Genomic DNA, 12,808 nt, shown 5'->3' on the forward strand with positions numbered 1-12,808 from the left:
GTTGCCCTCAGTGCAGTATCAGACGGGGTGCTGCACTATTGGAGGTGTCATCTTTCTGATGGGATGTTAAGCCGAGGCACCTGTCTCCCCCTCAGGTGGAATTAAAAGATTCCATGTCACTATTTTGAAATAGAGCGGGGAAGTTTTTGTAATCTTGATTGAAGGATAAATATTGGCCAGGACACCAGGACGAAGTCCCCTCCTCAGAGCTCTGAGATGCAGAGGGATCTGGGTGTCCTAGTGCATGAATCACAAAAATTCAGTATACAGGTACAGCGCGAAATTAGGAAAGTTAATAGAATGTTATCATTTATCGCGACGGGAATTGAATATAGAAGTAGGGAGGTTGTGCTTCAGTTATACAGGGCATTGGTGAGACCACATCTGGAGTACTGTGTACAGTATTGGTCTCCTTATTTAAGGAAGGTTGTAAATGCATTGGAAGCAGTTCAGAGAAGGTTTACTCGAATAATACCTGGAATGGGCGGGTTGTCTTCTAAGGAAAGATTGGACAAGCTAGGCTTGTATCTGCCGGAATTTAGAAGAGTAAGAGGCGATTTGATTGAAACATATAAGATCCTGAGGGCTCTTGACAGGGTGGATGTGGAAAGGATGTTTCCTCTTGTGCGAGAATCTAGAACTAGGTGTCTGTTTAAAAATAAGGGGTCGCCCATTTAAGACAGAGATGAGGGGAAATGTTTTCTCAGAGGGTCGTGATTCTTTGGAACTCTCTTCCTCAAAAGGCAGTGGAAGCAGAGTCTGTGAATATTTTTAAGGCAAAGGTAGATAGGTTCTTGATAAGCAAGGGGTTGGAAAGTTATCAGGGGTAGACAGGAATGTGGAGTTGAGGTTACAATCAGATCAGTCACGATCTTGTTGAATGGTGGAGTAGGTTCAAGGGGCCGAGTGGCCTACACCTGCTCCTAATTCATATGCTTGTATGCGGCTGTTGCTCAGTACTATACTGGAAGGTCAGCCTGGATTTTTGTTCTCAAGTCCCTAGAGTGGTATTCAAACCCACAATCTTCTGATTCTGAGGCGAGACTGCTTCCAGTTGAGCCACGAGTGACACTTATTCATTTACCTAACTTTGTATCCTGTTTTTTCCACAGGATGAACTGATTGGTCACTACCAGGCATCACATAATCAAGTGGGAGGCTGTACTGCCCTGGTTGTTCTTGGTTTGCAGGGCAAGTTGTATGTGGCCAATGCTGGAGACAGCAGGTTAGTGCGCAAACAGACCGGTCTTTGCACTGTTGTTACTCCTTTGCAATCTCTCTGGTCTGACTGATGCTAGTTTATTTCCACCAAGTTTCCACCCTTCCTCTTTTAGGTTCCTGTTGAACTTTGTAACTTTCCCCAGCCAAGAAGATGATCAGGCAGCTTGATCACAAGTCAGTTTCCAGCTGCTCTCGTGCTTCTTGTAGTCATATCCAGATAACGCTGGGAGAGGACACAGAACAGTGTAGCACTTTTTAGTCTACTTATTCTGATTGGACTAGTGAATTATAGGAATAAACACTCAACACACTGAGCCAGATATTAAACTTTATTGAGTTACTCCAGATATCTAAAAATCATGCAACACAATGCTCCATTCTTCAATCTCATTCATATTTTGTCTCTATCTTGCACAGTCATTACTAAAGCTTTGTGGCACCCCCTAGTATGACTGACATGCTGTTAAGACACTTTCCTGAATATTGTTCTCCATGGGACACACGCAATAAATGTTAATGATCTTTTTTTTCCTCTAAAGAGCAATGATAGTACACAAGACTGAAGTTCTACCTCTGTCCAACGAATTCACAGCTGTGACTGAGAGACAAAGGATTCAGCATCTGGTAAAATACATCATCTTCATCTTAGTTCTACTGAACTCTTGAAGATTCAATACAAACATTAATTGAGTTAATTTTTAAATCAATTGTTAAATCGTTATTTTTTACGTTTTTCTAAAAGAACCTAATAAAGGTTTGGGATACTGCCTTAGAACTTGAGGATGAGAATTAACATTGGGGGACAGTAAGTCAACGTAGGTCAGCGAGTGAGACAGCACTATGAAGCTAATGGCCCAACATGGCAAAGGATGGATCTCCCCAAATAACTTTGCAGGATTTAAAAAAAAAAAATTTTTCAGCTGAAGCCAGGTCTGATCTTGTTTTTAGCTAAATCATTGAACAACAACAACTTGTGTTTGTATGGCACATTTAATGTAGCAAACATACCAACTTGCTTCACAGGAACAAAATTTGACACCGAGCCACATAAGGAGGGTGGCGCAGTGGTTAGCACCGCAGCCTCACAGCTCCAGCGACCCGGGTTCAGTTCTGGGTACTGCCTGTGCGGAGTTTGCAAGTTCTCCCTGTGACTGCGTGGGTTTTCACCGGGTGCTCCAGTTTCCTCCCACAAGCCAAAGACTTGCAGGTTAACAGGTAAATTGGCCATTATAAATTGCCCCTAGCGTAGGTAGGTGGTAGGAGAATTGAGGGAAGGTGGGGATGTGGTAGGGAATATGGAATTAATGGAGGATTAGTATAAATGGGTGGTTGTTGGTTGGCACAGACTCGGTGGGCTGAAGGGCCTGTTTCAGTGCTGTATCTCTAAATAAATAAATAAATAAAAGCTTGGTCAAAAGATGTAGGTTTTAAGGAGGAGAGAGAAAGGTTTAGGAGGGGCATTTTTTAATTTGTTCATGGGATAGGAGCTTCACTGGCAATGCGAACATCTATTGCCCATCCCTTGCCCTTGAGAAAGTGCTGGTGAGCTGCCTTCTTGAACGGCTGCGGGTACACCCACAGTGCCGTTAGGGAGGGAGTTCCAGGATTTTGACCCAGTAACAGTGAAAGAATAGTGAGATAGTTCCAAGTCAGGGTGGTGTGTGACTTGGAAGGGAACTGGCAGGTGGTGGTGTTCCTATTCATCTGCTGACCTTGTACTTCTAGGTGCCTGAGGTCACAGGTTTGGAGGGCACTGTTTTAAGAGCCTTGGCGAGTTGCTACAGTGCATCTTACAGTGCACCAGAGGTGGAGGGAGTGAATGTTTAAGATGCTGGATTAACTGGGCTGGATGGTGTCGAGCTTCTTGAGTGTTGTTGAAGTTGCAGTTATCCAGGCAAGTGGAGAGCATTCCATCACATTCCTGACTTATGCCCTGTAGATGGAGGACAGGCTTTCAGGAGTCAGGTGGTCAGTTACTCGCCACAGAGCTTCCAGCTTCTGACCTGCTCTTGTAGCTACAGTACTTATATGGCTGGTCCAATTAAGTTTCTGGTCAATGGTGACCCCCGGATGTGATGGTGGGGGGTTTCGGTAATGCTGTTGAATACCAATGGAGATGGTTAGATTCTCTCTTGTTGGAAATGGTCATTGCCTGACATTTGTGTAGCGTGAATGTTGTTTGTCACTTATCAGCCCGAGCCTGAATGTTGTCCAGGTCTTGCTGCAAGCAGGCACGGATTACTGCAGTATCTGAGGAGTTGCGAATGGTAATGAACACTTTGCAAACATCAGTGCACATATACCCTTCTGACCTTAGGATGGAGGGAAGGCCATTGGTGAATCAGCTGAAGATGTTTGGGCTTAGGACACTCTCTTGCGGAGTCCTGCAGTTATGTCCTGAGGCTGAGGTGATTTGGCGCAGTGGTTAGCACCGCAGCCTCACTGCCCCAGCGACCCGGGTTCAAATCTGGGTACTGCCTGTGTGGAGTTTGCAAGTTCTCCCTGTGTCTGTGTGGGTTTCCTCCGGGTGCTCCGGTTTCCTTCCACAGACTTGCAGGTTGATAGGTGAATTGGCCATTATAAATTGCCACTAGTATAGGTAGGTGGTAGGGGAATATAGGGACAGGTGAGGGTGTGGTTGGGATTAGTGCAGGATTAGTATAAATGGGTGGTTAATGGTCGGCACAGACTCGGTGGGCCGAAGGGCCTGTTTCAGTGCTGTATCTCTAAATCTAAAATCTAATTTACTTCCAACAACCGCAACCATCTTCCTTTGTGCTAGGTATGACTCCAACCAGCGGAGAGTTTTCCCCCTGATTCCCATTGGCTTCAATTTTGCTAGGGCTAATACTCGATACTTGATGCCATAATCGGCCAAATGATACCTTGATGTCAAGGGCAGTCACTCTCACCTCACTTCAGATCTTGAGGCTAAGGCATGGCCGCCAATGGTAGAATGATGAAAATTAGGTAGGGAATTTCAGAACTTGGAGAAGTAAGTTAGGGCTACTGGTGTTACATTTACTGAAATAAAATCAAACCATATATATATATATTTTTGAATAACTCAACATTTCCTCGCAGGCCTTCCTGAGGCCTGAGTTACTCGGTGAAGTGTTTTCAAGATACGAGTTTCCTCGCAGAGTGAAAAGGAGTGATATTGGAGAGAAAATCTTGTACCGAGATTACTTCATGTCTGGCTGGTGAGCATTTATTAGCCATCTGCATTCAGCAGAAAATTGCATACCAAGAGCTTCTACATTTGAAAAAAAATTGCTTGTTTTCCTCCACTATTTTTATTTCTTTAATTTTCTCTTCCCCTCCCCTTAATCTCCACATACTATAAAGCATTCTGCTGCTGAGTGTAGGTTAGCATTCCAGGCCTCTTCTGCTATTGCTGCCATTGATTTATTTGAGTGAGGTGAAAGTGGCCTGTGGTCACTCATCCTTTTACTTCCCTCTATCTTTGTGAGGAAGTGCCTGCCCTCTGTCCCATCTTGATCTTTTCATTATTGAATGCTTTGTCTTAGTTTGTGTTCACTGAAATGGATGTCACTCCGTTCCACATATCAATAACTGTGCATGTGAAAGATGTAATTCCTTAATTTAAGTTTTGCTTGTCGCGTTTATCACATCCCGCTCTGCTTCATTGGTTTGTATAAGTGTTATGTATTTATTTTATTGATTCTCCGGATTCCTGATTGCCCTGTGAAGGTGGTTTTGGCCCTATTTTTTTTATATTTGTTTGTTCATGGGATGTGGGCGTCGCTGGCCAGGCCAGTATTTATTGCCCATTCCCTAATTGCCCTTGAGAAGGTGGTTCTTGAACCGCTGCAGTCTATGTGGGTGTAGGTACACCACCTGTGCTGTTGGGAAGGGAGTTCCAAGATTTTGACCCAGCGACAGTGAAGGTACAGCGATATAGTTCCAAGTCAGGGTGGTGTGTGGCTTGTAGCGGAACTTGCAGGTGGTGGTGTTCCCATGCATCTGCTGCCCTTGTCCTTCTAGGTGGTAGGGGTCGCGAGTTTGGAAGGTGCTGTCGAAGGAGCCTATTCTTTGAACCACTGCAATCTTTCCTACCTCTTTGATGCAATGGCTTGCTAGGCCATTGCAGATGGCATTTAAGGATCAACGACATTGGCATGGTAACTGCAGTCATACTTAGGCAAGACCAGGTAAGGACAACAGTTTTCCTTACGAACATACATATGAACGTACAAAGGGCCACTCAGCCCTTCGAGCCTGCTCCACCATTCAATAAGTTCATGGCCGAACTGATTACTCCACATTTCCACCTACCCCTGATAACCTTCCACCCCCTTGCTTTTCAAGAATCTATCTACCTCTGCCTTAAAAATATTCAAAGACTCTGCTTCCACCGCCTTTTGAGGAAGAGAATTCCAGAGACTCACGACCCTCTCAGAGAAAAAATGTCTCCTTACCTCTGTCTTAAATGGGCGACCCCTTATTTTTAAACAGTGACCCCTAGTTCTAGATACTCCCACAAGGGGAAACGTCCTTTCACATCCACCCTGTCAAGACCCCTCAGGATCTTATATGTTTCAATCAAGTCACCTCTTACTCTTCTAAAATCCCAAAAGGAAATTAGTGAACCAGTTGGATTTTTAACTATGAAAAAAACACTCCATTAGCTCCAAGTTACGCACCATCCTTATTTAAAAATACAATTCCTGTTGGGTCAATGCCCTGGAATTACTTATCATGGGAGCACCATCACCAGAAGGACTTCAGAGGTTCCAAGAGAAGGTTCACCACCACTTTCCCAGGGCAACAAGGCCATCTATAACCCAAGAACAAATAAAAAAATTTTAACTTTGTGTATGTACTGTGTAGATTTCTGAATTTTAGTCCTTTCCCAGGCATATACTGCTTTGGATCAAAACAAATATGAACATTCTGCTTTAATATAGTTCCAAAGATCATCTGATAAATATTGTGAATAGGGGAGGCCAACCATGCTGATCACAACAGTGTCAATAGATCAGTTTCCGTTGATCACTGTTCTTGGTTTCCTATTATTTGAACAATTTATTATCCAGAAGATTTTAAAGGAACAACTTGCATTTATATAGCGCCTTCCATGCCCTCAGAAGATCCTAAAGCACTTTACAGCCAATGAAGTACTTTTGAAGTGCAGTCACTGTTATAATGTAGAAAACACAGCAGCCAATTTGCATGCAGCAAAGTCCCACAAACAGCAATGTGATAATGACCACATGATCTGTTTAGTGATGTTGGTTGACGGACAAATTTTGGCCAGGACTTTCCTGCTCTTCAAGATAGAGTCATGAGATCTTTCACATCCACCTGAGAGGGTATAGCATCTCAATCGAAAGTCGGTGCTCTCTTTGGTACTCTACTGGTGTTTAAGCCCAGATTTGTGCTCGAGTCTCTTGAGTGGGACTTAACCCACAACCTTGTGACACTGAGGTGACAGTGCTGCCAACTGAGCCTCAGCTGATATAAGGAGCTTCTGAAGCTCCTTATTTAATATCATACTTAATATTGCCACCATCCAACAATTTTGGCGTGTGCGCAAAGGCTTCCGATGGGTATGACCTTTCTTTATAAACCCACGCTGGCTTAAGATCATTGCCCTCAGTCTTATGTCTGTTTCAGGGGATACAAAACCGCAGAAGATGATGACCTCAAGTACCCAGTTGTGCATGGGGATGGAAGACAGGTACAACTTTGAAAAGTACTAGACCTACCCTAGATTGTGTAATTTTAACACACCAGCATTGCTGTGCTAATGCCATAGAGGCAAGCAGTGATGTCACTACCATCATTTCTCGGAACACAAATCGATCATTTTCATTACATCAACATCCCACTCAAGTGACAATTGTACACAAAACCCACAATGTGGGTTTACTCCTATGATCAAAAACATTAAAACTTGAGCAGATGCAGCACCTGCTACAACAGAAACATACCACCTGGCCAGCATTTGAGCTGACGTTTAGGAATATAGGAACTGGTGTACGCCAGTCAGACCCTTAAGTCTGCTCTGCCTTTCAATTAGATCATGACTAATCTGTACCTCAACTCCATTTAGCCACCTTTGTTCCACATCCTTTGACACCCTTACTGAACAAAGGTTTCACAGTGTGCTGTCTGAGTCCTTCATACTTTGGCATTGCAACATAAGCTACTTTTAGCAGGCTAGTATCACAGAACTTAAATGCATCAAAATGGTTCCTCTCTCTTGAGCCAATCTCTTTTCCAGAGTGAAAGTCACGGGGATGAAAATTTTTGTTGTGTTTATGTGCGTTAACAGCAGATTCAAGACTATTAATTGCTTGATCCCCGATATATATCCATTTAGCTGATGTCAAAGGTCAGCAATAGTTGCTGACAGCTGGGGAGGTGGCTATTCCTAATGGCTATTCTTTGGTGACTGCTGAGATGTATGGATGTCTAAACTTAGTTGAGATCCGTATTGGGCTTGGCTACAGTTGCTCTTCCACATCCATCCTGTTAATGAACATTTGCATGCTGGAAGGTATTTAAGTATTTTTATTCTTTCAATATTTCTATACGGATGAGCCTTAATGTGACTTCATTTCTCACAATACTTGCTGTTTCTGTGTGACAGAATTTGCCTTCTGTTTCAGACTCGAGTGATGGGGACAATTGCAGTCACACGAGGCTTTGGAGACCATGGATTAAAACCCTATGACACTGACCTCCATGTAAAACCGCTTTTATCTTGTATTCCTGAGGTAAGTGTATCGGAGAAACAGCAAGGACTTTTACCACCCAAATCTCAATCACTGTATTGTTCATGGTGGTGGGTGTGAATAGAAGATTCTTCACTCATTGAATTTGTACTTCCAATGTTCCTTGCTGCACTTGCAACACTCATCTTTCAAACAATTAAGCGAGTGACCACCATGGACTCATTGTCACCAGTGAGGTTGAGGATTCTCGCTAAAATAACTTGAGAGTTATTGAAGCATAGCCAGCAACCTTAAAATCACACCTCTGCATCAATTAGGGATTCGGGAGAGGAGGTTTCTTTTTTTTTAAAGTTACAATGGGTGTAATTTCCAAAGAGTGTATGGTCTGATTCTTGGCTCCGTTCACAGAGATGGTTGGGAAATTGGCCCTATAATCTCATCAAGGCATTTACATAACATGATCGATCTAGAGAATGATGCTTGACCAACTAATGGCTTTAATTGAACCAGAGATGAGAATACAGCCTTGAAATCACCACAAGGTTAAACGGAAATTATTTTCTACAGTTTTGGGTCTGTTATTTAGCTGCCGGCAGTTCGCAAAGCCAAATGTTGGCAGCTGACATGTTACACGGCATTCACAGTTTTAGTTGTATGCAAATCATTGCGAATTTACTGAAGCATAATTTGAAAAAAAAGCTTGCATTTATATAGAGCTTTGCTCGACCACTGGACATCTCAAAGTGCTTTACAGCCAATGAAATACTTTTTAAAGTGTAGTCACTGTTGTAATGTAGGAAATGCAGCAGCCAATTGTGCACAGCAAGCTCCCAAAACAGAAATGTGGTAATGACCAGTTAATCTGTTTTTGTGATGTTGGTTAAGGGATAATTATTGGCCAGGACACCTCTGCTCTTCTTCAAAATAGTACCATGGGATCTTCTACATCCACCCATGTAGGTAGCTGTGGTCTCCGTTTAATGTCTCCATCTGAAAGACGGCACATCTGACAATGCAGCACTTCCTCAGTATATGAAGCTGATTATGAGAAAATAACTTTGCACATTTTAAATTATTCTTAATAGGTTTATCAGTAACCAGGATCATAAATGTTGAATGTATCTTGTACTCATCATGATTTCTTCCTCTTTTTTTTTTAAAAAAAAAGGTTACAATCTTTGACCTGGGGCAATATGAATTTGGACAGAGTGATGTTCTCTTAATGGCCACCGATGGATTATGGGATGTCCTGTCTAATAGGGAAGTGGCAGACACTAGTGAGAGGTTTCTGGAAGATCACAAGCATGATCCACGCAGGTACAGTGCTCATCATTTGTGCTTTCTGTTTTCTTCATTTGTATTTTTATGTGAGACCTGTTAAGTTTAATAAATGCGATGTGAATGATGATGCATGCTGTTGAACTTCAAGAGGTGACATGAAATTAATTCATTCATTGCTGCATCGGTTGGTAAAAGCAATATGTAAGTTCAGCTATACAGACCAAAAAGCCCGAGGTTCAATTCCCAGTCTATACTAGAGTGGCAGTAAGGGGCACTGGTGTTAAATAACACCCATCTAGGCTAAAGAGAGGAAAATCAGTTACAGATGCCTATTTCTGATCATTGTTAAACAATAACCAGTTTAAGCTTGCTTAATAATACACCCTGACCTGGTCAAATAACACATGTGAAGAATTGATAATTCCGCTGAGTGAAAATCAATGTACTCGAGAGAAAGAAAATTTCCAAATTTCATATAATCCATCTTTATTTCTGTAGGTATACAATGCTGGCACAGTGTCTTATACATAAGGCAAGAGGCACGCCACAAGACAATGACTGGAAACTGGAAGATGGCAGCTTTGCCTCATTCGATGACATATCAGTATTTGTGATACCACTACATAATAAAGGAGGCACAGCATAAGCTTTGGTCTGAGGAGAGTTGCGAGGTTTCCATTAGCTGGCCACTGATTTTGGTGTTCCAAACTGACTGGCAACTCAAGCATAACCTTGTGCTGGAGGTGGATTTGAGGATCGCTGCAGGTCGAAGAGAAAACAAATCCTGCATTTATCATCAGCAAGTCTGCCTGGGTTGCTATTACTTTTTTTTAAATGTGTTAAATTGGTAAAGGATATCAGTGGGAGAGAAATTATACCATGCAAAATGACCTGTTCCATTAATGTTTTGACACCAGAAAGAGCTTTTCCTTTTTGCAGAATGTTATTTCAGTTGGACAGTGTTATATGGTAAGTATTGGGTTTTCACCGTGATGTATACTGTTAACTATCAGAGGGCAAATACATCTCATTGCATTCCTGTACATCATCTGGTTCCCAGCCCAAGTCCCATTCTGGATGACCTCTCATGGGTTCCAGTTTATTGCTGTTGACCAATTTAAGTAACATGGGCCAAAATTTGGAAATAGGTCACATATTCACTCTCCTGCGACTCTGATATTGTGGCAGAAAGGGTATTTTGAGCTGCTGAATACTAAAGTACAAAATAGGAGGACTTTTATTAAAAAGAAATTCCAACTGACACTTTGGAGGATAACAATATAATTGGTGAAAATAGCTTTGGATAGTAGAGTGTGAAAATATGCACTTAGAAAGACCCAACCAGGAGTAAAGTATTTGATAACATAGTGTTAATAAGGGGACTTTTTATTTTACCATTTTCATGTCTCCTGCCCAGCTCCATCTTTTCATTTCCATATTTAGTGCCATGTATAAATATTGAAGAGTAGTTTATTTTCTTGAGTGAAGAACTTGGCATAGTTGTGGTTATTTTCTCTTCAATCTGGCAAGACGTATACCAAGCGTGTGAGTGCACTAATTGGACTGTACACTGATGGCATCTGAAAGTTACAGAGGACATCTCTCCTTTGTCAGTAGAACAGCTCTAGCAAAGATTCTTTTATGACTAACTCATGCCATTTCGAAATGTTGAGACATTTCAGAGTATACCAAGTATTTTTAAATCAGTTGCCATATGTTGGAATGTTTTAAATGCTGGAATGTATACAGTACAAATACATAACTTTTTTTGAGATTTGAAGAAGTTGGACCAAGAGCTATGCACTCACTAAACTTGGTTTTTTCTATAGGTGCAAGGAGGCCCTTAGTCTTTTTTCAGCCAGCAGAGACATGAGATATTAAACCTACTTTTTAACTAAGCTTTTGGTCACCTGTCCTAATCTCTTACATAGCTCAGTGTCAAATTTTGTTTGACAATACTCTTGGGAACACCTTGGAATATTTTACATTAAAAGCATTATATAAATGCAAGGTGGTGATGGTGTTATCACCACCATGGTAGCTTCAATAACAGACAAAAATTAGAACAGTTATGTTCTCCAGTGGCTCAACACTATCCTGCACAGAACTGAAATATGATCCAGTTAAGTCCCAGATTTGATGGCTGGTCCTTGCGAAGTCTTTTTGGGCGCAGCTGGAGTGGTAAAAGAGGCAACAATTGATCTTGGTCAGGTTGGACTCACTGCTGATCACAATTAAACATCTACTGCTGGAATGTACATGTGTGGAAAATGGTTGAGCTCAGCTGCATTGTCCTCTGCTGATTGAGCAGAAGCAAGCTACTCAATGTCTGTCTTTTTGAAGAGCAATTGTACTCTGGGAACAGTAATGGTTACATTACTGAACTAGTAATTCTGGGTTAATAATCCAGAGACATGAGCTCAAATTCTGCCACACTCAGTGGGGAATTTAAATTCGGTTCAAAAAGTTAGTACTAGAAATGGTGAATGTGTAGCTCCCCGATTGTGCAAAAAAAAAAAAACCCATCTGACTCACTTCACGTCCTTTCGGGAAGGAAATCTGCTGTCCTTACCCAGAGTGGCTTATATGTGACTCCAGATACATAGCAATGTGATTGACTTCACTGCCATCTCAAATGGTCTGGCAAGCCACTCTTGTCAAGAAGGTGGCTCACCACCAGCTTCTCAAGGCCAATTAGGAATGGGCAATAAATGCTGGTCTTGCCAGCAACGCCCACATCCCAAAAATGAATTTTAAACAAATTATGATGAACCTGGCATATTCTACCTCTCGTTATTACCATAAAGCCACTAGAAAAGCAATAAATGTTCTTCCTAAATGTTAAGGGATGAGCTACATAATGAGAATTCAAGGTCCAATGAGGTAATGGAAGAGGAAGTACATCTCGCAACACAAGCTTCAGATAACCAATAAATTTTGCACTGTACACTTTAAATATAGCTATAAGTATAAAGTCTCAGTTGTTCAAGTTGACACTGTGAAGATGTTTCTCTGCTTGTTTCTAAATCTCATTAAATCTTGGCAACTACTGGTAACATTCAGCTTTTCTCCAGCCTGTCCCATCCTTTCAGGATTTTTATACAGCTGTCATTGCATTTTCTTATCCTTGTATCTATTGCACCACCTGTTGTTCATTTTATATATTACACCTTTCACAACCACAGCCAATAGCAAAAAAAATCTGGATTAAGGAAATGGATGATGAGCCCTGCTGCAAGAATTAGCAGAGGTGACTAAAGGCTTGTTTGAAAAGATGTGTTGAAGTAAAGCAGTAAAGGGTTGGTGAGGTTTAGAGAAAAAAAAAATCCACATGGTTTGGGCGGCACAGTGGTTAGCACCGCAGCCTCAAAGCTCCAGCGACCCAGGTTCAGTTCTGGGTATTGCCTGTGCAGAGTTTGCAAGTTCTCCCTGCGACCGTGTGGGTTTCCGCCGGGTGCTCTGGTTTCCTCCCACAGCCAGAGACTTGCAGGTTGATAGGTAAATTGGCCATTGTAAATTGCCCCTAGTGTAGGTAGGTGGTAGGAGAATTGACGGAAGGTGGGGATGTGGTAGGGAATATGGGATTTATGTTGGGTAGTCGT

General features: G+C 42.0%; 1 protein-coding gene across 4 annotated transcripts in view; it reads left to right on the plus strand.

The window, feature by feature from the left end:
• LOC137380232 (protein phosphatase 1M-like) overlaps positions 1-12,268 on the plus strand; it is a 36,763-nt gene extending 24,495 nt beyond the window's left edge. For all 4 annotated transcript variants that reach the window (XM_068052066.1, XM_068052067.1, XM_068052068.1 and 1 more), the window contains 7 exons: positions 1,113-1,225; positions 1,761-1,845; positions 4,306-4,424; positions 6,862-6,925; positions 7,860-7,967; positions 9,094-9,242; positions 9,705-12,268. In XM_068052066.1, the coding sequence (XP_067908167.1) occupies positions 1,113-1,225; positions 1,761-1,845; positions 4,306-4,424; positions 6,862-6,925; positions 7,860-7,967; positions 9,094-9,242; positions 9,705-9,852 (786 nt within the window). In that variant the 3' untranslated portion in view covers positions 9,853-12,268. The remainder of the gene's footprint in view (positions 1-1,112; positions 1,226-1,760; positions 1,846-4,305; positions 4,425-6,861; positions 6,926-7,859; positions 7,968-9,093; positions 9,243-9,704) is intronic.
• The last annotated feature ends 540 nt before the right edge of the window (positions 12,269-12,808 follow it).

This window comes from Heterodontus francisci, chromosome 19 (genome assembly GCF_036365525.1).
Source record: "Heterodontus francisci isolate sHetFra1 chromosome 19, sHetFra1.hap1, whole genome shotgun sequence".
Lineage (NCBI taxonomy): Eukaryota > Metazoa > Chordata > Chondrichthyes > Heterodontiformes > Heterodontidae > Heterodontus > Heterodontus francisci.